Consider the following 25,570-nt stretch of genomic DNA (forward strand, 5'->3'; position numbering starts at 1 on the left):
GGACAAAAAAATTCTCTCTCTCTCTCTTCCTCCCTTTTGCTCTATTTCTCTCCCTCTTTCTCTCTCTCCCTTCCTCTCTCTCTCCATCCCTCTTTCTCTCTTCCTTCCTTCCTCTCTTTTTTACTCTTTCTATCTCTCCCTCCTTCCCTACCTCTCTCTCTTGCTTTCTTTCTTTCTCTTTCTTTCTCTCTCTCTGGCTTTCTTTCTCTTTATTTCTCTCTCTCTCTTGCTTTCTTTCTCTCTCTCTCTCGCTTTCTTTCTCGCTCTCTCCCTTGCTGAGCTTTGTGGCACACCTGACCATGTCACGCGGCACACTAGTGTGCCGTGGCACACTGGTTGAAAAACACTGGTATACTTGATGGGTGTTTGGACAGACGTGAGAAGGGAGGGGGGGAGAGAGGGAGGGAGAGATGGAGGGAGAAAGAGAAAGAGAGAACATTAGATGAGAGAGAGAGAGGGAGAGAGAGAGAGCAGCATGGTTCGATTACTGCAACGCTCTCTACATGGGGCTACCTTTGAAAAGTGTTCGGAAACTTCAGACCATGCAGAACGCGGCCGCAAGAGCCATTGTGGGGCTTCCCAGATTCACCCACGTCTCTGCAACACTCCATGGCCTGCATTGGCTGCCGATCAGTTTCCGGTCACAATTCAAAGTGTTGGTTATGACCTTTAAAGCCCTACATGGCATTGGACCTGAGTACCTCCGGAACCGCCTGCTACCGCATGAATCCCAGCGACCGATAAGGTCCCACAGAGTTGGCCTTCTCCAGGTCCCGTCGACTTAAATAATGTCGTTTGGCGGGCCCCAGGGGAAGAGCCTTCTCTGTGGCGGCCCGACCCTCTGGAATCAACTCCCCCCGGAGATTAGAACTTCCCCCACCCTCCTTGTCTTTCGTAAATTACTCAAGATCCATCTATACCGCCAGGCATGGGGGAGTTGAAACACCTTTCCCCCAGGCTTTTTTATATTTATGTTTGGATATGTATGTGTTGTTTGCTTTTTAAATATGATAGGTTTTTTTAATGTGCTTTTTAATATTAGATTTGTTTTCGCTAGAAAATTGTTTTTATTGTTGTTGTGAGACGCCCCGAGTCTTCGGAGAGGGGCGGCGTATAAATCTAATAAATTGAATTGAATTAAATAACCAAAATACCATTGTCAAATTATATAGCCATTGGAAAATTATATATTCATATTGATAACTTGATGTACTTCCCTTTTAAAGACAAAAGAAAAGTATGAAAAGTCTCTTAAAGAGCTGGACACCACTACCCCTCAGTATATGGAGAACATGGAGCAGGTGTTTGAACAGTGCCAGCAGTTTGAGGAAAAACGTCTCCGTTTCTTCCGGGAAGTGTTGCTAGAAGTTCAGAAACATCTTGACTTGTCTACCCTTCCAAGGTAAGAATTAAGTTGGAGGGTGCTGCACGAGAGAAGTAGCATTGGCTGCCGATCAGTTTCCGGTCACAATTCAAAGTGTTGGTTATGACCTTTAAAGCCCTTCATGGCATTGGACCAGAATATCTCCGAGACCGCCTTCTGCCGCACGAATCCCAGCGACCGATTAGGTCCCACAGAGTGGGCCTCCTCCGGGTCCCGTCAACTAAACAATGTCGGTTGGCGGGCCCCAGGGGAAGAGCCTTCTCTGTGGCGGCACCGACTCTCTGGAACCAACTCCCCCCGGAGATCAGAACTGCCCCTACTCTTCCTGCCTTCCGTAAACTCCTCAAAACCCACCTTTGCCGTCAGGCATGGGGAAACTGAACATCTCCCCCTGGGCACATTTAATTTGTACATGGTATGCCTGTGTGTGTGTCTGTTGGTATATGGGGTTTTTTAAATCTTTAAATATTTTAATTAATTGAATTATTTATGATTTGTTTTACACTTGTTGTGAGCCGCCCCGAGTCTTCGGAGAGGGGCGGCATACAAATCCAAATAATAAATAAATAATAAATAAATAAATCCTTTTTAAAAAAAAGTTTTGAAGTACCAGGGGTTTTTCCCCCCCTCCCAAAATGCAGCTGCACATTTACAGTATTTGTCAAGAATACAATGTATATTTTGTACCTGTTCTGCTTCGGGGCAGCACTTTGTGTTTAAAGCCCTAAACCAGGGGTGTCAAATTGCTTTCATCACAGTTACATGACGTATTTGGACTCCCCCCCCCCATCGCTAATCCAGGCATGGGTGTGGCCAGCATGTGACGCATCCAACCTATGGGCCGTGAGTTTGACAGCCCTGCCCTAAACTATAGTTTTGCTGGATCACTTTCCCTGTTTGTTTGATTGATTGGATTGGATTGATTGGATTGATTTGGATTGATTTGATTTGATTTGATTTGATTTATTTGATTTGATTTATTTGATTTATTTGATTTATTGGCCGCCCTTCTCCTTGTGGACTCAGGACGGCTTACAAGAATAAAATGTAAGCTAAGATAAAAATAGTGCAATACAGTTAAAAAGTTAAGATAAATAAAAATAAGACCCAGTATAAAAACAAATCAATAATCCCTCATTCTTACTACTGGCCGGAATGGAACTATTGCTCACGGCGCCAGGCCTGTCGGCATAAGCTTCTCCGGAGCCTAGGGAGGGCAAATATGCGTGCCAGCAGATATGGCTCCACGTGCCACCTGTGGCACCCGTGCTATAGGTTCACCATCACTGGTATAGAATATATTTATTTATTAAATTTGTATGCCGCCCCTCTCCGCAGACTCGGGGCGGCTCACAACAACAACAGAAAACAATATATGATACAAATTCAATAATTAGAAAGCTAAAAACCCATAATTTAAAAAACATGCACATAACATACCATACATAAACAGTATATATACTGTATATATAGTAAATTTATAAAGTTTTTTTACTTTATACTGTATGTAAATAGTAAATATATCTAATTTCCGTGAATGTCATTGTGAGACCTGCTTTAAAGGCGTTCTGTTTAGCTTTCTATTTTGAATGTTAAAGATCACTTGAGCTCACAAAGTAGTTGAAAGACAAGAATTGAAAAAGGGCTGCTGAACCAGATTCCCTTGGGTACCTCTCTTGTCCATAGCTGTATAAATTTGCATAATCGTATTGTCGATACTTATGAATGAGCTGTGTATTTTGGTATGAATGACCTGGGTACTTTGGTATGAGCCGGGGTGGCGCAGCAGGTAGAGTGCTGTATTGCAGGCCACTGAAGCTGACTAGGTCAGCGGTTCAAATCTCATCACCGACCCAAGGTTGACTCAGCCTTCCATCCTTCCGAGGTGGATAAAATGAGGACCCGGATTGTGGAGGCAATATGCTGGCTCTGTTAAAAAGTGCTATTGCTTACATGTTGTAAGCCGCCCTGAATCTAAGGAGAAGGGCGTCATAAAAATCGAATGAATAAATAAATAAACTTTAAAATTGTATATTTGCTATATAAATTGAACCAATAATGTACTTTTTTTCTGATGCTTCCAACATTTTAATTAGATGTATTTTATTTTTGGCTTGGCATGTTCGTTCAATTACTTTTTTCATATAAATTGAAGTTATTTAGTGTTAGGAAAAAATAGGGAAATTTTCTTATTTGTAAATATTCTAAAATGACCCTTAGGCAAACTAAGGATTTTCCCCGTTCTTCCAACTGGAGCTTGTAATAATTTGTAAAAATGTTCTTCTTGCAGCTATAAAATTATTTATCGTGACATGGAGCAGAGCGTTAAAGCAGCGGACGCTGTTGAAGATCTAAGGTGGTTCAGAGCTAATCATGGACCCGGCATGTCTATGAACTGGCCCCAGTTTGAGGTAAAGGCTTTACTTGGCTTGTGGTCTTTCTTACAGTTGATTGAAGTTTCTCTTGTAAAGCGCAAGGGAGCACAAGGCTCCGCCCCCCTTTCCTGGATGCTGCCATTTTGGTTTTTTTTACTGTCTGAGCATGCACAAACCCTTCTCGCGCTCCCTTTGCAACTGGCTCTCCTACGACCGACAGGTACGAGGGAACCGGGAACATGTTGATAATGACCTTTAAAGCCCTACATGGCATTGGGCCAGAATACATCCGGAACTGCCTTCTACCGCACAAATCCCAGCGGCCGATAAGGTCCCACAGAGTTGGCCTTCTCCGGGTCCCGTCGACCAAACAACGTCGTTTGGCGGGCCCCAGGGGAAGAGCCTTCTCTGTGGCGGCCCCGGCCCTCTGGAATCAACTCCCCCCAGAGATTATAACGGCCCCTACCCTCCTTCTCTTTCGCAAATTACTCAAGACCCACCTTTGTCGCCAGGCATGGGGGAGTTAAGATATTCCTTCCCCTAGGCCATTACAAGTTATGCATGGTATATTTGGTTTTTATAATAAGGGTTTTTAGTTGTTTTATTAAACTGGATTGTTACATGTTGTTTTTATCATTGTTGTTAGCTGCCCCGAGTCTGCAGAGAGGGGCGGCATACAAATCTAATAAATAATTAAATAATAATAATTTCATCTTTTCTTGAAGGTAGAATACATATTCTTCCCCCGTTCCAGAAATCCAGGAATTAAAATAGGGAGACAGCTTTGAATTAAAGCCTTGATAAATGTAATTTAATTGAACTTGAAACTAGAAAACAGAATTGGTCCTGGTCAATTCTAGGATGGGGAGACTTTTATGAAAGTTCACGGTATAGATTTGGAAATTTAAAAAAATATCACAGCAGGCAGCATTGGAGCCAGAATCATAGAATTGGAAAAGATGATCGCTGTGAGCAATGCAATCAAATGCATTTTATGGCAGAGTTGCTTAGTGAGAGCAATTCCTGTTCTTATTGGCATCATAAGCAGAGGATTACTCACCTATAGTAGATACAATGAAAGTAACGTGCCCAGATTCTTTTTAGAATTGAGTGGCCTCAACAAATCTAAAAGACATAAATGCATAAAACAAAATTTAGCCTTGAAGTTCCTGGGATTTAAGCCTGATATGAAGGATATTTTATACGCACTATTTTATTTATATAGGCACATGTTTATTTGGGGGCGTAGAAAGAATCACCCAGGGTATACAGAACAAGATATTTGTGTATATTTAAAGGTTTGTTTGTCTAATGCTGCTTTTGGGGGTGAGAAGATTGTCTTAAATTATGGAGCATTTTGACAGATAAATATAGTGCTTTTCTCAGTGTACTCTGCTTGGTGACCAATAAAATCAGACTGCAGCCTTAAATTATACGGATGTTATAGCAAAGCTGTGAAATGATCTAGAATTTGATTGAGGAAACACGCTTGAGCAGAGGATATTGGTAAAATAATATGCAAAAGAAATTGGGTATAATGTTAATTGTTTATCAGTGATAAAATCCAGTATATAGCGCTACTTTTTAATTCTAATTAGTAGACATATGATACATTGTAAATAAATAAAAGTGTTTAGTGTTCCATCTAATTATGAAGAATTAATATGCTATTGCATTTGTTACAAATGGGATAATGTAGCTTTTAATCTCATGTGTTGTACTTTTTAATCTTTGTATTTTCCCATTTATTTCAAATGTCATAAACAGCAAGCTTTTGTAAAAACAAACAGATAAAAGTTTTAAAATGAGTTACAATAAAATATAAATTTTTTCTAACAATTGTTTTATTTGCTTTTCATGCGACAAGGATGAAGTAAGTTTTAACTTTATGTCGAACAATATTTTAATTTTCTTATATAAACTTCATAAATCATCATCAAAACCCACTGCATCATATTCCATTTTAGATATACTTTTTCAATTTCCTTCTGTTGTGATTCATTTCATATAGAGTTACTTATTTAATTTTAGATGCAGGCTCCCCAAATCATAACATTGGTTTATGATTTAAGACATTAAGAACCAAAACCAGCCATCTGCCCCCTATTGTGGCAGATGGGAACAAACTCTTCTGCCAGTATTTTTTGAAAAGACGTGATACATAAGAAGATGCGATACAGGTCAAAAGATGTACACATACACATTTTTTATGCCTAAACTTAAATTATACTAAATGCCAGAGATCGTTCTGAACCTTGAGTCCTTGGTTCTGATTATATGATTCAGTGCATACCTGGTATGTTAAGGGAATAGTATTTATTTCATGTTTTGTAGGAGAAGTACAGGATAGGGGTTAAGGCAGTGATTTTCAACCTTTTTTGAGCCGCGGCACATTTTTTACATTTACAAAATCCTGGGGCACACCACCAACCAAAATGACACAAAATGACACTCTAACACAATACATATTATACATATAGAAGAAACATAGAAACATAGAAGACTGACGGCAGAAAAAGACCTCCTGGTCCATCTAGTCTGCCCTTATACTATTTCCTGTATTTTATCTTACAATGGATATATGTTTATCCCAGGCATGTTTAAATTCAGTTACTGTGGATTTACCAACCACGTCTGCTGGCAGTTTGTTCCAAGCATCTACGACTCTTTCAGTGAAATAATATTTTCTCATGTTGCCTTTGATCTTTCCCCCAACTAACTTCAGATTGTGTCCCCTTGTTTTTGTGTTCACTTTCCTATTAAAGTTAATATAGTTAATAATATAGTTTCTAAATGTATTTATACTCACTTAGTGTGAAACCTGGGCCTGTTTTGATGAACACAAAAGGGAGATCCTGGCAGGAATGGTAGTTTGGGGACCCATGTTTAATTTCCCCATGGCACACCTGACCATGTCTCATGGCACACTAGTGTGCCGCAGCACACTGGTTGAAAAACACTGGGTTAAGGTAATATGAAATAAATGTAGAAAAGCATTGGGGTAACTGGTGCTTTCACTTGTTCTTCTAAATTAGGGGTCCCCAAACTTGGCAACTTTAAGACTTGTGGACTTCAACTCCCAGAATTCCCCAGCTAGCATAGTCTTAAAGTTGCTCAATTTGAAGATCTCTGTTCTAAACCATAGGTGTCAAACTGGTTTTCTTTAACGGCTGGATCAACATTGTAGTTCCCCTCCACGGGCCAGTTGGGGGACGGGGGAAACCGGATGGTTATTGAAATGGATGTCCATGTGCCGCCTCTATGTTGGTTGGGGCAGGCAGGATTCCCTTGAGTACCATTTGTTGGGGGTCAGGGGAAAGGGAGGGTCTTGCCTTCTCTTTCTGCTCAAGATCCTCAAGGACAATTGGTGGGCCACTGTGTGACACAGAATGCTGGACTCGACGGGCTTTGGCCTGATTCAGCATGGCTCTTCTTATGTTCTTATGGATGGATGGCCTCTCCAGCACTTTGCTGCCAAAATGGGGAGGGGGTGGTTGTACTGCATGCACCGTGCCCCATTTTAGGCCTGGATGGCCTTCTGCAGCACTTGTTTGCCCAAAGTGGTGTGTGGCCTGGCCTCGTGTGCCCCATTTTGGCAAGCAAAGTGCTGCAGGAGGCCGTCCAGGCTGAAAACAGGGCCCAAGGGGATTGCGCATGTCCCCCCCCCCAATGACCCATTTGGGCTACCAGAGGCACTGTGGGCCGGTCCTTTGCTATTTCCAGGCCGGCCCTGTGGGCCAGAGTTAAGCATCTGCGAGACCGTCTTCTGCCGCATGAATCCCAGTGGCCGGTTAGGTCCCACAGAGTTGGTCTTCTCCAGGTCCCGTCGACTAAATGTCATCTGGCGGAACCCGGTGGAAGAGCCTTCTCTGTGGCGGCTCTGACCCTCTGGAATCAGCTCCCTCCAGAGATTAGAACTGCCCCCAACCTCCTTGCCTTTCGTAAACTTCTTAAAACCCACCTCTGTCGTCAAGCGTGGGGGAACTGAGACATCTCCCCCTGCCTATGTAGTTTTTGTGCATGATATGACTCTATGTATGTTTTTTATATTGGGGTTCCTTGCTTTTTAGACTTTTAAATGTACTACTGTTATTTTAGATTCTAATTATTAGATTTGTCATTATGTATTGTTTTTATCACTGTTGTGAGCCGCCCCGAGTCTACGGAGAGGGGTGGCATACAAATCTAATAAATAATAATAATAATAATCCCATGGGCCGGATCCAGCCTGCAGGTCTTGGACTTGAAACCATTGTTCTCAACCATAGACACGGATCCTTAATGTTTCTCAATTGACAAACCACGAATTTGAGTAGGCTAGAAATTTGGAAACTGAAAATAGACACAATTCAGATGAGTACTTAAATTGAACTACTGCTTGAAGAGGCAAAATATGTTACATCTTTCGTCTACTGGGTGTCCCAAGTGAAATATTTCAAACTCATTTTGTAGCATTGTAAGTTGCTTCTCTTTAGGATCTCTCTCACAATTAAAGACATTTATCTTTAGTTAAAAGCAAGACGGGAATTAAGAAGGAATTTTACCTTTATAGATCTTACCATATTGTATTTAGATATAATGGAGACCTCCAAGCCTTGGTTGGCTGATGTTCTCCGATAGCAAATTTCTTCAAACTTTTTTGTGGTTTTTTTTTTGTAATAGGACTGGTCAGCTGATCTGAACCGTTCTTTAAGTAGAAGGGAGAAAAAAAAGGCAACAGATGGTGTGACTTTGACCAATATTAACCAAACGGGGGATCAGCAGTCACCGCAAAAAAATAGCAGGTAGGTGATTTTTAAAAAAAAATTATTTACTCTAGCTTCAAATCGGGGTGTGCAAATATATGGAATATTTCAAAACTGGATCAGTTGGAAGAATTGGGGTTTTAAGTTCTACCATCTCAGAGAAAAATGGGAAATAATCTTAAGATTACATGGACATTCTTGCATTAAACTTGATGGTAATAGTCCAAGCATGATTTGTAGCCAAGACACAAAAGAGACAACAGCTGTAATTGGCTGTAACTGTGACAAAGGAAAATTATTTCTTATACTGCGAGATTAGTGGTGGATGAACAGTAGCACACTATATCTTGCCAAATCAAGCTTTTATCCCAAGCTTTGTAGCCCCAGATTCAATTTTTTTTTGAAATGCTTGTTTCTTCTACATTAATTAATTATTATTTGTTTTAATATTATATCAATTTGTGTAAAATGATAAGGGAAATTCAAGGGCCATCATTCTTGTGTGACTCCTGATAATTATTCCAGATCTTGCCAATATATAGAAATTCTGCCAAGAGTATCCCACTTAATATGTTAGGATTTATGCAGCTGGCTAAGCAAAATTTACTGATATCTCTGGGGAATCATTTTCTTTTCCAATTAATTTGGGGCTCATTAAAGTTTAAGTGATTATTTAACTTTCATAACAAATGTGTTTCTGGTCTAAAATGCCTTGTACAATACAGAGCCTCAACGTTTTGTTAATGTTCTCAAACGACTTTCGATTTTGTGCTGTCCTTCAGTACATCAGCATATATTCAACTACGTTGAAAAATGCCCTGATATATTAACATTGCATTTAACAAGCGGTGTTTCTTTCACGTAAAAGTTTCCTTTAAGTCAGGTTTCTTCAATTTCATTTTACAGTGTTCCCTCGATTTTCGCGGGGGATGCGTTCCGAGACTGCCCGCGAAAGTCGAATTACCGCGAAGTAGAGATGCGGAAGTAAATACACTATTTTTGGCTATGAACAGTATCACAAGCCTTCGCTTAACACTTTAAACACCTAAAGTGCAATTTCCCATTCCCTTAGCAACCGTTAAGACCATTACTCACCATGTTTATTTATTAAAGTTTATTTAAAAAAACATTTATTAAAGTCGGATGAAAGTTTGGTGATGACACATGACGTCATCGGGCGGGAAAAACTGGTATAGGGAAAAAACCCGCAAAGTATTTTTTCATTAATATTTTTGAAAAACCCTGGTATAGACTTTTTGCGAAGTTCGAACCCGCGAAAATCGAGGGAACACTGTATTCTCTTATGATGTGAAGCAAAGGTTGGAAGCTCGTTAAAAGAGAGATCCTACCTGCAACTAAGTTGAATCTTCCTGGCAGTGAAAGCAATGAACCAATGGTGTTGCCTCCAGAAATTATGGCTGCTCCATCACTGGAAGTTTTCAAGAAAAGATTGGACAACTTTTTGTCCAGAATGATATAAGGCAGTGATGGCGAACCTTTTTTTGCTCAGGTGTCAAAAGGGTGGACGAACGTGTGATAGCGTACGCGCACGTGCCCACACCCATAATGCAATACTTTCCCCTGTGAATGCATACACAAGCCTCCCCCACTGCTCCCTCGTGCATGCATGCAGGCCTCACTGAAGCCTCTGGACTCCAGGTAGGGCCATTGGGCCATTTTTCTACCTCCCCAGGCTTCAGGAGGCTTTCCTGAAGCCTGGTGAGGGCAAAAAACAGCCCAACAGGCCTATCAGAAGTTCATTTCTGAATTTCCGGCAGGCCCATTAGGTCCGTTTTTTGCCATCTATAGGCTCCAAAGATTTTGAGGAGGGCAAAAATGGTCTATCCGGCCCTTCAGAAGGCTGAAAATCAACTGACCAGCACATACATGCACCCTGGAGCTGACATAGGACAATGCCTCGCGTATCTTCAAATATGGCTCCGTGTGCCACTGTGACACACATGCCATAGGTTCGCCATCATGGGTATAAGGTTTCTTGCCTTAGACCAGACCTGGGCAAGGGGCGGCCCGTGGGCCGCATCCGGCCCACCCGCTGTCTGTGACCGGCCCACCTGCTATATGTCACCGGTCCACAGAGGTCGGGGTCCGCTCCAGTGCGAGGATGAAAGAGCTCACCGCGTCTGCTGGGACTCCTCCGGTTCCTGCTTTCCTGATGAATCATGAGGAAAGCAGGAACCGGAGGAGTCCCGGCAGACGCGGTGAGCTCTTTCATCTTCGCACTGGAGCGGACCCCGACCTCCTACCAGGAGCGGCCAAGCACAGAAACCACGCAAACACTCCAGCGGAGTGACTGTGGTGCACCATATTGCCGTAAAGCAAACAATTAGGGGTCTGTAGAGTGGGTCTGGGTGTTTAGGTCAGGCCAGGGTCTGGGTCTTTACAGTACTGGGTAGAACTGAGTTAATTATATTAGTCCGGCCCTCTAAAACCATCCCAATTTCTCACGCGGCCCCATGGCAAAGTTAATTGCCCACCCCTGCCTTAGACAAAACAGACTAGTCCGGGGCTCTCCAGCATTGACAACTTTAAGACTTGGGGACCAACTCCCAGAGTTCCAGCGAAGCTGACTGAGGAATTCTGGGAGATGAAGTCCTCCAAGCTTTAAAGTTGCCAAGGTTGGAGAGCCCTGGACTAGTAGACCTCCAATATTTCTTCCAGCCTTATGATTCTAATTGTATTAGGATAGGGGTTGAACTGCCGGATGCTTTTCTCTCTTAATTTCATACTTCCTTTGCTGTTTTCCTTGGGAGTTAAGTCCTATTAAAACAATAGAAACTTTGCAGAATGAGTAAGAGCTGAAGTGGCACAGTGGTTAGAGTGCAGTACTGCAGGCTACTTCAGCTGACTGCTAGCTGCAGTTCTGCAGTTCATATCTCATCTCTTCAAGGTGGGTAAAATGAGGACCCAGATTGTTGGGGGCAATAGGCTGAGTCAGTAAACCGCTTACAGAGGGCTATAAAGCAATATATAAGTCTTAAGTGCTATTACTCCGGGTCCGAGTCCTGTTGACTAAACAATGCCATCTGGCGGGACCCAGGGGAAGAGCCTTCTCTGTGGTGGCCCTGGCCATCTGGAATCAAGTCCCCCCAGAGATTAAGACTTCCCCCACCCTCCTTGCCTTTCGAAAGCTCCTGAAGACCCACCTACGTCGCCAGGCATGGGGAAATTAATATACCCCCAGCTACTATGGTTTTATGTATGGTATGTTAGATTGTGTGATTGTTTTCTTTTTTATAATAATGGGTTTTAAATTGTTTTTTAACATTAGATTTGTACATGTTGTATTATTGTTGTGAGCCGCTCCGAGTCCTCAGAGAGGGGCGGCATACAAATCTAATAAATTATTATTATTATTATTATTATTATTATTATTATTATTATTATTATTACGATTACGATTACGATTACTGTTGCATTATGAGGCTACTTTTAAATGCTTTCAAATATTTGTTTTCAAAAGATCCAAAAGGTATTAATCATAATGCTAAATTTTGTATCGGTCCTTCTTGGCATGAAATTAGCCAAGTAGCTGGCTCCATTTATATTATAAATGATAAGACCTGAGGAATGGACCTTTTTGGGTTGTTGGTAACTGCACTCATACCCCTGAAGCATCTCTCCATTTTTATTGCTTACCATGTTTATTTCTATACAGTGATCCCTCGATTTTCGCGGGGGTTACGATCCCAGACTGCCCGCGAAAGTCTAATTTTGGGGAAGTAGAGATGCGGAAGTAAAAACACCATTTTTGGCTATGGACAGCCAGAAACTACCCCCACGCACCCTTTTCCAAGGTCGCGCAAGGAGCTGGGCTTGAAGTTGGGGGCGGGGAGCGACGAAAGTGCGGAGGCCGGCAAAGATTGTTTTGAATGTCGGCCGCCCCCGGCCCCACCTACGCCTCCAGCCCCCTCACCACTACCCCCTGCCCGCCCGATTCGCCCCTCTCACCGGCTTTCTTGGGACACGGGTCCTCCTGCAGCAGCGCTGGCGGCTACAGCTTCTTATCCTCCTCATTCGGCCGCTAGCCGCTCTGAGAATGCCCACCCCGCCCCTCTCGCAGTCACTTAGCTGAGAGCGCTTTCGTCCCAGCTATCAGCGAGGGGGCTGCAGGAGAGGCGGGGCAGGCGTTCTCACAGAGAGGGAGAGAGAGAGTGAGAAAGAGAGAGAGATAGAGCAAGAGGGGGGAGAGTGGAAGGTAGAGAGAGAGAGAGAAATGATAGAAAAAAGGGGAGAAAAAAAGAGAAATGAGAAAATGATTGAAGCAGAGAATGACAGAGGAAAGAGAGAAAGAGAGAGAAGTGACTCTTGGTGATGACATATGACGTCATCGGGTGGGAAAAACCATGGTATAGAAAAAAAAAGCGGAGTATTTTTTAATTAATATTTTTTGAAAAACCATGGTATAGCCGTTTTGCGAAGTTTGAACCCGCGAAAATCGCGGGATCACTGTATTAGATATTACAGTTCATTGTTCACTGTCTTCCAATGTCTAAACTGGACTCGATTTATTTTTTTTAAAAACATTGTAATTGAGAAAAACTGTTTCAGAGGAGAAATGAGAAAAACGTCCACTTTAGAAGGAAGATGGCAGACATGCTAACTTGGAAAGTTTAGCTTTTCTTTCTTTTTCTTTTAAATATAATCTTTATTACAAATAAATGGGGGAAGGGAATACAGAAAACAAAAGGATAATTTAAACATTGGTATAAATTTGTGTAATTTTAGAATATGCAATTTTAAAATAGTATACATACTTACATAGGGGAAAAGAATAAAGAGGAAAAGTTAGAGAGGAAGAGAGAAAAGGAGCAAAAAGGGGAAGAAAAAAAGAAAAAAAGAAGAGATGAAGAAAGAAAAGGAATAAAACTGCAAAGTGAGAAAGGAAAAAAAAGAGAATAGATTGAAAAGAAAGATAGAAGATAAAACCAGCAATAAGCTGGTGTATCATTTCCTTACGACATAAAGTCCGTATTTATCGTTGGAGTGTTGTTCCTTTTTTAAAGAGTAGTTATAAATTTCTATTAATTTGATTAGGGTTGTAATTTTAAAGTTTTTCCAGTGTTATATAAGCAATTAGATTAGATTAGATTAGATTTATTGGATTTATATGCCGCCCCTCTCCGCAGACTCGGGGCGGCTCACAACAATAGTAAAAAACAGTACATAGTGACAAATCCAATGCCCACCAATCCAATTACAATTTTAAGTTGAGAAATTCATAAAACAATCCCAATATATATAAAAAAACAAGCACACAATCAGACAGCAAACAACATGGGCAAGGGGGAGATGTTTTAGTTCCCCCATGCCTGATGGCAGAGGTGGGTTTTAAGGAGTTTACGAAAGGCAAGGAGGGTGGGGGCAATCCTAATCTCAGGGGGGAGCTGGTTCCAGAGGGTCGGAGCCACCACAGAGAAGGCTCTTCCACTGGGTCCCGCCAGACGACATTGTTTAGTCGACGGGACCCGAAGAAGGCTGACTCTGTGGGACCTAACCGGTCGCTGGGATTCGTGCGGCAGAAGGCGGTCCCGAAGATATTCTGGTCCGGTGCCATGAAGGGCTTTATAGGTCATAACCAACACTTTGAATTGTGACCGGAAACTGATCGGCAACCAATGCAGACTGCGGAGTGTTGGAGTAATATGGGCATACGGTACTTAGAAAGGCCCATAATTGCTCTCGCAGCTGCATTCTGCACGATCTGAAGTTTCCGAACACTTTTCAAAGGTCGCCCCATGTAGAGAGCGTTACAGTAGTCGAGCCTCGAGGTGATGAGGGCATGAGTGACTGTGAGCAATGACTCCCGGTCCAAATAGGGCCGCAACTGGCGCACCAGGCGAACCTGGGCAAACGCCCCGGTAGAGTATCTTGCACGAGTTTGTCATATACTATTAGGTTATTTTATTGGATTACTCTCTTTTTGGATTAATTGAAAGATTTTCTTTTTCTTCAGCCAGTCATACCATTTGCCCCAGACTTGGTAAAATGCCGTCAATTCCATGGTTAATTTATACATTTCTGCGTAGTCCATTATTTTAATTACAATGTTTAATATGGTAAGTGTTTGCTTCTGTTTCCAAGTCTGGGCATATAAGATTCTTGCTGCGGTTAAAATTTGAATTAAAGATTTTTTAAAAATAAAATAAAATGCAAGAAATAAACAAACGTATATTTCTGCTATTACCTGTTTAAATATGTTGGCTGCTCCCTGAAATGATAGGGTGTCACCTTAACCCTTTTTTTCCTCCCAAATAGCAACCTTAGTGTCCCGAGTAACACAGTGCAGTCAGTACAGTCAAGTTACAATCCCTTTGAAGACGAAGACGATTCTGGAAGTACTGTCAGTGAAAAGGAGGACAATAAAATCAAAAAGTTGGTGAAAGACTGTTCTCAGCTTGTTTGTCTTGCTTACACTTCTCTATCCAGGGTTTTTCCAACTCTGGGTTTCTTCAAAACCATTGTGTGCATGAAATCCTTGCTCAGAAGTTACAAACCTTTTTCAGACTTGACTAACCTATTCTTGTTTCATTTTCGGACTGGTTTTTCTTCACTGATTCCACAGATATGATCTTTGGCCATGTGTTTTGAAACCATTGCTGGGATTTTACCACTGACTGTATACATTTAGATTTTACCACTGACTGTATTCATTCCTTTAGGACTCTCTCTTTATCACGTAACATTTTTCCTTTAAACAAATTATGTTTCTAGTGTGTTGGTGTTGAACTGCTGGTTAACAACTTATACACATATTCTATATGCTTCTCAGTGCACTGTTGTTAATACTGACTTTCCTCTGGTTGTTTGAAATAACAAAACATCTCATGATTAACTAGGAGCCCTTGTTGGCCGCAATAATGGCATATTTACAGCTCTTGCCAAATAGTTCTGCTAAAACAAACTAAAATAATGCATTCTTTGTGTTTAGCGTTAGCAGCTATGAGAAAAACCAGAGTTTGGGGGCTGAATGGTCTGATGAAGAAACCAGCAATCCGTTTTCATCCAATGATGCCCAAGGAGAATCTAATCCATTTGATGAAGATGTTTCTCCTACAATGGAAGTGAGAGTACGAGCCCTCTATGATTATGAAGGCCAAGACCATGATGAATTGAGTTTTAAAACTGGTAGGTCCTGTCTGGTCATATTACATATTTTTCTACCATTGGAAATGCAAGAAACTGCAGGTCTATGATGTGCCTGCATTTCGGAAATACTTTTTAGAAATCAGCTGCTAGATATTAGTCTTCCCACTCAAATTTGTAGGAGATTTGCAGGTACAAAATAGAGGAATTCAAAAAGCTTTTGATTGTCTTAGTAAAATAAAATTTACTAGTGGAAATAGTGAAGACCATAATTGCAGAAAGGCAACATTTTTTTCACATTTTGGTATATGAATGGATTACTTTTCTCTCTCCCACAGGAGAAGAACTGACTAAAGTAGAAGATGAAGATGAACAAGGATGGTGCAAAGGTCGTCTAGACAATGGACAAGTTGGGCTGTATCCTGCAAATTATGTAGAACCAATCCAGTGACCAATAATTCTGAACGTGATATAATAACTATCAATCAACAAGATGCCTGTGGTTCATTATAAGAGGAACTGAAATATATCTATTGATCTGTCTATATATCTTTTAATGCAATTAAATTGATTGGTTCATGTGTTCCTTCAGCAATCTCCAATGCTTCAGGCTGAAACCTAAGAAAAGTTTGGCATCTTAAAGATAGCAGAAAGTCAGCAAGAAAATGACAGCGTTCATTTTTTAATCATATTTTATGATGAGTTTTTAATTTTGCTCCAAAATTTGCTAAATCAGTGCCTCATTTCCTTTATTAGGGATGTTATCTTAAGTCCAGTTTGGTTCAATCAATAGTGACTTGATCTTTGTAATTTGAAATTTAGGCATTTTTTTAACTGCAACACTGCATTTATTAGCAATCTCTGAAAAGTGCATTTTAAAAACTTGTTATGTAGCGTTTCATTTTTCATGCATGTTCTGCTACTTCATTAGCTGTTACATAAATAATGACTCAGAAGTATTGTCCTCTCAATCCTGTACTCTTATTTTTTTAAAATTCTGTCAGCATGGCTTAATAGTGTAAAATGCCATATATACTACAGTATCTATTGCAAAGATTCCAGTAGAATTATCTGCAAATATTAAGGATTCGTTTTTCTTGGTGAATATTATTTTGACACTTGAAATCTTGATTTCCTTAGGGACAACATTATGTACATTGTAAAGATTTCCCCATATTTCAAGAATGTCATTATAAAAACAGTATACAATTATAAAACTTACATTCTGTAAGTTGGTGATTCTCCACTGCAGCTGGAAGGAGAGTCCAGCATGGGTTATTAACCAATCCCATTGGTAGAGACTGAGTGAAAAATTTACATAAATTATTAGGCACCGCCCCCACACTGCTCCCATGAGCCCAGTTTTAAAAACTCAGTCACAGTGTAGAGACGTACTGAGTTTTGCTCTAGGAGCAATGATATGTAATAAATCTGTCTTTTACCTGTTTAATGTTTTTTTCTTTTGTCTCCTTACAGGAAACGAAGACAAGGAGGACAGATGGGGTTGCTACCCTCCGCGGGCAGCAATCCCCAACGCTCTCCTCAGGGGTCGCTTCCCTCCGAGGGAACTTCCCCGAAAAGGAGCACCCAGCCTGGGGTCCCTGGCCTCCGTGGCCAGACCAGGGCTGTGAGCCAAAGGTGGGGGGGTCCGCCCCCCCCACTGGGAGGCTCAGGAGCGCTCGGGGAAAGGCTCCGGGAGGACGGAGCAGCGCTCATCAGCTGTTCGGCGGCCGAGGAGACCGCCGCCGCCGCGAGCCGCCGCGAGCCGCCGCTAGGGACGCTGAAGCGTCTGACGGGCTGGGAAGCCCCCCCCGCCGTTGCCGATGCACAGGAACAGCCGAAAAGCCGAAGAAGCGGCTGCGGCTTGGCGGGGACGCGGCGAAGAGCGGCCAGATGCCCGGGGCGGCCATGCGAAGCCGCGAGCGGCATGGGCAGCGCCATATTGGGGCCGCTTGGAGCGCGATTCCCCTATTGGCGCCAACCGGATGGACTTCCGGCAGCTGCTTGGCGCGAAGAGGCCATGGACCTCAAGGCGCAGGCGCAGAGCCTCTGAGAGGCGAGACGCCATTTTAAAAGCAGCATTTGGTGACGAAGCTATTTATTCTGGCTACCGAGGAGTCTTTGGGTCACAAAGGAGCTAAATTGACCATGGAGGACCAGCCTAGCAGCGAGAAGACTACATCCCCGGCCAGGCCAAAGGACAAGCCTAAGGGGAAGGCTAAAGATAAGTCCAAGTCCTCGCATTCCCCTGCTTCAGCCTCTTCTCTCAAAGAGGCTGAAAAACGCATCAAGGCCCTTGAGCAAAAGTTGGAAGCGGCCTTGCATAGCTCCCCAGCAGCGGTCCCTCTGACTCAGAGGCAGGCCTTCACACCAGACCCAATGACTCCCTTGTCACCACTTGGCCTATCTGGGGCTAGACAGGAAGACTGGTCCCCAGACCAACCATTTACCACTATGCCACCTGTACCCCCTTCTCCAGCCCCTTCATGGACCAGGCCTGGGTCATCAGGACATCCCAGGAGAGATCCACAGGGGCCATCAGCCACGTTCACGCCCACAGCGGCAGGGCTGAGGACACAGGCGGGTACTTGGCAAGACATACCACCGGATTTGCAGGATTTAATTGCAAATGTATACTCGCAGGGCATAGCGACTGGAGCCCACCAGTATGCCCCAGTACCAACACAAGCACCAAGAAATGTGTGGTCAGCACCGCCCCCCTCGGGCTTGGGGTCCCTTTCAGAAGAACCACTATTGGGGGAGGACAGTGAGAAAGAATATGACTTTTCTGAGGATGAGGCCCCCCCAGAGCAACCAACCCCTGCAGGCTTGTTTAAGCCAAATCTATTTCGAACACTGCTATTTAAGGCCAAGCAGGTAATGAACTTACCTGGGGCGGCCAAAGCAGCTGAAGAGGCAGGCAAGACCTCAGCTACTCTCCTCAGGGAGCCCCAACCCGAGTCGGACCATTTCCCAGCTTCGCATATCTTCGTGGAAGGGGTCAAGAAGCCTTGGCAGTACCCGGCAGCGGCCCAGGGACCGTCCAATTTAGAACGCAAATTTTATACCTTCGATGAGGAGGTTGAAAAATTGCTCGAGTACCCCCCAATTGATGAACCGGTTGTAACCTTGGTTTCCAGCGCCCTGGTTCCCTCGGAGACAGGAGAAAACCTGAAACCAGAGGAAAGGAAGGCGGAGACACTGCTGCGGAAGATCCACCAGATGGCTAGCTGGGGATTCAGGGCAGCAGCAGCGGCATCCTTCCTGAATAGGGCATCCCTACTGTGGCTCCAGGAGATGCAATCTCGATTGGGCCCGGACGAGGGCAGACTTCGCCAGGATCTGAGTAAGTTGCAGGCGGCAGCTGAATTCTCCGCGGACGCCACCTTGCACGCAGCCAAGTTCTCCAGCAGGGGGATGGCCACGGCCCTATCGGCCCGTCGCTTGCTGTGGTTGAGGAACTGGCCAGCGGACCTGAAGTCCAAGTGGCGATTGGCATCGGCACCATTCCAGGGTGCGACACTCTTTGGCGATATCTTGAACAAGGTCCTCGTGGAGGACAAAGACAAGAGGAAAGTTCTTCCCAGGTCGGGCAGAAGGCAGGATCGGAGGTCCACCCCTTATGCGAGGCGGCAACAGCCGCGATGGGATAACTCTGCCAACACGACACAGCAGCAAAGGCCCTTCAACCAGGGTCAATTCACACAGCACACCTACAGAAGCGACCGGGGGTCGTTTCAGGACCGACCCAGGGGATACCAACAATCCCGGCGGCCCTTTCGGGGGGGCAACCACCGAGGCTTCCGCCGATCCAAATGACTTGCCCAGCCAGCTGCCAATCGGGGGGAAACTGCAGCACTTCAGTACCTCCTGGCGCAGCACGTCCTCCGATCAGTGGGTCATCGCCACAGTGTCGGGAGGTCTACGGCTGGAGTTCGTTGGGCGACCCCCCAACCGAGTTATACACTGTCCAACGCTCCGAGATCCTCGGAAGAGACTACAACTACAAGAGGAAATTTCACATTTGCTGGAGATCCAGGCCATAGAACCGGTACCGCCCCAGGAGAGGGGCAGAGGCTTCTATTCAAGGATCTTCATCGTGCCCAAGACCTCAGGAGGCTGCAGGTTAATCCTCAACCTCAAACAACTAAACATTTTCATCAAATACCGGAGATTTCATATGCACTCCCTACAGACCATCCTAGCCTCAATCAGGTCGCGCGACCTTCTGACGTCTATCGACTTGAAAGAGGCGTATCTTCATGTACCCATACACCCGGAGCACCGAAAATACCTGCGCTTCTGCTCCGAGGGAGTGCACTTCCAGTACAGAGCTATGCCATTTGGCCTTTCCTCCGCCCCACGAACCTTTACCAAGCTTCTGGATGCTCTGACGGCCCACCTGCGAGGGCACGCCATAAGGTTGATGGCATACCTGGACGACATCATTATTTTGTCCAGGTCCCAAGTGCAGGCGAGGCAGGATCTGGTTCAGACCATGCAAACACTGGAAGACCATGGCTTCACCATAAACATGGACAAGAGCCAACTGACACCCAGAACCAGGCTCCAACATCTGGGGGCCATTATAGACACCCAAACCAATACGGTGTCACTCTCCCCAGAGAGGCTAGAGAACATCCAGCGTCTCATCGCCAGCCTCAGCCAACACAGAAGGGTTCCTCTATCGTTACTTTCAAAGGTTCTGGGAACCCTGGTGTCGGCCATCGGAATCGTTCCGTGGGCCAGACACCATATTCGGACCTTGCAGTGGTTCTTACTGCCAGCTCAGAGGACAAAGGTCAGCCACTCCCATCGGCAGGTCAAATTACCTCGGGAGGTCAAGGAGTCCCTAAAATGGTGGAAGTCCCAGGCAATTCGCAAGGGATCGCCATTCCACATGCAGGACAAAGTCATCCTTACCACAGACGCAAGTCTTTATGGTTGGGGAGCGCACATAGGACATCACATGGCGCAGGGCATCTGGACACCTACAGACTTAAGCCCCATAAACATCAACTTCCTCGAGCTCAGGGCAGTCCACTTAGCCCTTCGGACCTTCCTACCGTTCGTACTGAACAAGCATGTCTTGATTTTAACAGACAACGTGGCGACCAGAGCCCACCTGAACCACCAAGGGGGTACGAGGTCGCAACGCCTTATGGAGGAGTCCAACGAGCTGTTCAACTGGGCCGAGGCACATCTAGCCTCTCTGTCTGCGGAACACATCGCTGGGGATATCAACACGCAGGCGGACTGGCTCAGCAGGACCACCTTGGATCCATCAGAATGGAGGTTGGATCCAGGAATCTTCCAACAGATGTCTCACAAGTTCGGGGAACCCTCGGTGGACCTGTTCGCTACTCGGCAGAACGCTCAGACACCGAGGTTTTACTCGCGCTTTCCGGAACCGGGAGCGGAAGGGGTCAACGCCTTACTGACACCTTGGCCAGCCGGTCTGCTTTACGCATTCCCTCCAGTGAACCTGATTCCAAGGGTGGTGGAGAAGATTCTGAGGGAGCGGGCGGAGGTGCTGATGATAGCACCGCATTGGCCACGTCGTCCGTGGTTCGCCGACTTGACAGCTATGTCCAGGTCACCACCATGGAGGATTCCGGACCACGTCATCTCCCTCAGCCAGGGGTCCCTGCAACATCCGGATCCCCAATGGCTACAACTAACCGTATGGCACTTGAGCGGCACAGACTGAGACATCTAGAGTTGCCGGAGAAGGTCATTGACACAATACAGGCCGCAAGGCGCCCTTCAACTTCTCGGATTTACCAGGCGTCATGGGCGGCCTTCTGCAGGTTCTGCGACAGGGCAGGCAGGAATCCCAGAGATGCTTCCGTAATTACGGTATTGGAATTCCTCCAGTCAGGGATAGATCGGGGATTAGCCCCCAACACCCTGAGGAGACAGGTAGCGGCACTTGCCACAATGGTCCAGACATCAGAAGCTCGATCCCTAGCCTACCATCCGCTAGTTAGAGACTTCATTCGGGGTGCTACAAACAAACACGCACCTCCGGTTAGGAGGTTTCCATCTTGGGACCTCACACTAGTGCTACAAGCGCTCACGAAACCACCTTTTGAGCCATTAAGGACGATTCCCCTACGGATCCTTTCCATAAAAACGGCCTTTCTAGTGGCAATCACGTCGGCACGCAGGGTTTCCGAGCTTTCAGCCCTTTCTGTGAGGCCGGATTTGTGTATATTCCATCCCGACAGGGTGGTACTCCGTCTGGATCCCACCTTTATTCCAAAGGTGAATACACAGTTTCATAGACAGCAGGAGTTGATCCTGCCGGACTTTTGCACACATGGAAATCACCCTTCCGAACTACGTTGGCATAAGGTGGATGTCAGAAGAGCCTTAAAAATATATATTAGGCGAACTGAACCGTTCAGGAAATCAGAGAAACTGTTTGTCTCTTTCTCTCAACATCACATGGGACTTGGAATCTCAGCCAAATCCATTAGTCGGTGGCTAAAGGATTGCATCACGGAGGCCTATAGAGCGGGTGGACACACCGTTCCAGCAGGACTAACGGCCCACTCGACCAGGAGTGCAGCCGCATCGGCAGCCTGGTCCACGCAGGCTTCTATCGATGACATTTGTAGAGCAGCTACCTGGGCAGCACCATCTACGTTTATTAAACATTATAAGTTGGATTCGTTTGCTTCAGCGGAGGCTGCATTCGGCAGGCGTGTTCTACAGAGAGTTTGTGCATCTCCAACGTCCCTTTCAAGACCTTCTCCCTCCCATGGACCTTAAAACTTTGGCATATCCCATGCTGGACTCTCCTTCCAGCTGCAGTGGAGAAGACCCGTTGTACCTACCTGAACGGTCTTCTCGATGCACTGGAAGGAGAGTTCAAACCCACCCGGCATGTTGAGTTCAAGGGTCGCCGGAGATGGGAGTTATAGTTATGTTCTGGCAATAAAATTTGGTTATCCTCTTACATAGTTTTTTCGTTTTTAAAACTGGGCTCATGGGAGCAGTGTGGGGGCGGTGCCTAATAATTTATGTAAATTTTTCACTCAGTCTCTACCAATGGGATTGGTTAATAACCCATGCTGAACTCTCCTTCCAGTGCATCGAGAAGACCGTTCAGGTAGGTACAACGGGTCTTTTATGTGATTTGGAAAGTTAAACGTGAGGTTTATTTTTTCAAGCCAGAGACGAAAATGTACTGCCTTTTTACAGATATGCTCTTTAAGTTGTCTATATGTATATATAATTTGATATTAAAATTAAGGAGCATGTGTTAATTAGAAAATCTATTGTATATGCATTAGATTTCAGATTGAATCTGACACCAGAATATCAATGTTTTATTAACTTTAGTGGAAAGTTAACCGCAGCTTTTAAAGTAAGCAAAGCAACTTAAAATGCAAGCATATTTAAATTTGTTTGTTTCATACGTACACATTTAAGTATAAGGTAGAAGATTTAAAGCTGTGCTCCATCCTCTCTACTGTGAATGTAGCATTCCTCTTAAGATATAACAACTCAGTTTCCCCTTTCATATTATATTCTAACCAACTTTAGTTATCATTCCATCTGCGCCTACCCACAAATGTCTGCATGAACACTCACATCCTCTCTTGGAAGAATGTGAGTTTGTCCTCCGTTTGTTACAGCAATTGGCACTGGGACCAGAGGGTTTAGAGTTCGTTGTATACCTTTGGACTCTTGACAGGAAATGCGACTAAAGTAAAACAAAAGTATACTGTGATCTAAATCCTTAAATGATAATATTGGGTTTTATTCTCAAGGCCTGTAATTGTTAATTCAAATGTGATTCCAAAGTTAACATTAATCCAATGTAGATTATTGTAGCAAAACACTGTAAAAACCTGGTTGGTTTGCAGATCAGCTGTAGAAGTGTCAAACTCTATAGATTTGCAGGCAATTTAAAGAGCAAAATTGTGAACTTGTTGAAAATGTTGCTTTATAGAAAATTTAGAACTTATCACTAGAATGATGTTTTAGGGAATCACACTGTAATTGAAATGATAATTGAAATTGAAAATACTGTAAGTGCTTCCTGACTATTCCATTTGTCTGTGGAAATTTACATATTTATTAATATTGAAGATTAATTATATTAAGTGGGTATTCGATCTCTGTTGTGTTGGTATTCCAGCATAATTGTTCAGAAATGGGAATTTTGAATAAAGGGTCAAGAATTAGTCCACAATATTTTTGACAGTACGGTATTTTAAAAATAAAAAAATTGAACAAAATTTTTAGTATCACATAAGGTCTATATTATTTTAATTATAAGCACTGTATTTATATATTCTCTGGATTATATATTGAGGTAAATTAAACTTATTTATTCAAGGTAGTGGATGCATAATGATTAGTCTGAGTAAGCACCAAATACAACAGCTCGTGTGGGAAAAATTCCCTTAGAACAGGGGTGTCAAATACTAGGCCCATGGGCCGAATCCAGCCTGTAATATGGTCAGATTCGGCCTCCGGGGCTGTCCTGGAAAATATATGAGGCCAGCCTGCGTCACTTCGGCCCAGTCTACCCAATACAAAGAGGAAACATTGGGCCAGTGTGGCTTCGGCCTGGTCTACCCAATGCGAACAGGAAACATGCCAGCAGTTTGTGGAGTGGCGTCAAGCTGACCACGCCCATTCAGTCAACCACGCCCATCCAATCAGCTACGCCCAGGAAATGGTGTCAAGCTGGCCACTCCCACTAGTTGACCACACCCATCCATTCGGCCATACCCTCCTGGCCCTCCGAGGCCAACCACTGAACTGGTACGGCCCTCAATGAAATTGGCACCCCTATCTTAGAACACATATGGCAGTGATGGGGAACCTTTTTTACCTCAGGTGCCGAAAGTGCATGTGTACACCGTATTGCACATACATGAGTGCCCACACCATATCCATAATTCAATGTCTGGGGAGGGCGAAAACAGTTCCCCTCCCCCCAGGAGACCCTCTGGAGGTCGGAAATGGCCCATTTCCTTACTTCCAGTGGGCTCAATAGGCCTATTTTTCACCCTCCCCAGGTTCCAGAGGTTTCCCTAGAGCAGTGTTTCCCAACCTTGGCAACTTGAAGATATTTGGATTTCAACTCCCAGAATTCCCCAGCCAGCATTCACTGGCTGTGGAATTCTGGGAGTTGAAGTCCAAATATCTTCAAGTTGCCAAGGTTGGGAAACACTGCTCTAGAGCCTAGGGAGAGCGAAAATGCCCCCGCCAAGGCCCTTTGGAAACCGAAACTGCCCTCCCAGAGCCTCTGCATGAAGTGAAAATCAGTTGGCTGGCATGCACATGCGCGCTGGAGCTAAACTACATCCACGGCTTGCGTGCCGGCAGATGTGGCATCTGTGGCATGCGTGCCATAGGTTCGCCATCACTGATATATGGGGTACTGCTAATGTGAAGCATTGTTGTAATATTAATATATTCTAGAAGTGACACAAATCAAGGGTTATAGTCTGCAGGAATTCCTGGTCTACCTACCAAAGTTAGGTAACACTACAGCTGCAACTGATTCTCAAGCAGAAACCACAAACAACTCCCAAATCATTACTCCATTTCTTCTGGAAAGTATCATATTTAGGATTTAGTAGGAGCTTGCTCCTCCATGATCTTTTCTGTTCATTTCCCCACTCAGATTTCTTTACTTCTTTTCCTTCTGGTCTCAGTACCAGTTCGTTGCCCTTTCTAATCATCTGTCTAGACCAGGGGTGTCAAACTCCCGACGTCATGTGACCGTATTAGAAACATAGAAATAAACATACAAGATTGATGGCAGAAAAAGACCTCATGGTCCATCTAGTCTGCCCTTATACTATTTCCTGTATTTTATCTTAGGATGGATAGATGCTTATCCCAGGTATGTTTAAATTCAGTTGCTGTGGATTTACCAACCACGTCTGCTGAGAGTTTGTTCCAAGCATCTACTACTCTTTCAGTAAAATAAT

At 44.2% G+C, this 25,570-nt stretch overlaps 1 protein-coding gene across 4 annotated transcripts in view; it reads left to right on the plus strand.

Annotated features, from left to right (window-relative positions):
* PACSIN2 (protein kinase C and casein kinase substrate in neurons 2) overlaps positions 1-23,860 on the plus strand; it is a 67,290-nt gene extending 43,430 nt beyond the window's left edge. Inside the window, exons 6-12 of one of the 4 annotated variants that reach the window (XM_070755300.1) lie at positions 1,227-1,402; positions 3,675-3,795; positions 8,422-8,543; positions 14,781-14,897; positions 15,454-15,650; positions 15,947-16,843; positions 22,730-23,860. In XM_070755300.1, coding sequence (XP_070611401.1) covers positions 1,227-1,402; positions 3,675-3,795; positions 8,422-8,543; positions 14,781-14,897; positions 15,454-15,650; positions 15,947-16,059 — 846 coding nt within the window. In that variant the 3' untranslated portion in view covers positions 16,060-16,843; positions 22,730-23,860. Of the gene's footprint in view, positions 1-1,226; positions 1,403-3,674; positions 3,796-8,421; positions 8,544-14,780; positions 14,898-15,453; positions 15,651-15,946; positions 16,844-22,725 lie in introns of all 4 variants that reach the window. The other 3 variants (XM_070755301.1, XM_070755302.1, XM_070755303.1) reach the window with 3 other exon arrangements.
* The last annotated feature ends 1,710 nt before the right edge of the window (positions 23,861-25,570 follow it).

The sequence above is a fragment of the Erythrolamprus reginae genome, chromosome 6 (genome assembly GCF_031021105.1).
Source record: "Erythrolamprus reginae isolate rEryReg1 chromosome 6, rEryReg1.hap1, whole genome shotgun sequence".
Lineage (NCBI taxonomy): Eukaryota > Metazoa > Chordata > Lepidosauria > Squamata > Dipsadidae > Erythrolamprus > Erythrolamprus reginae.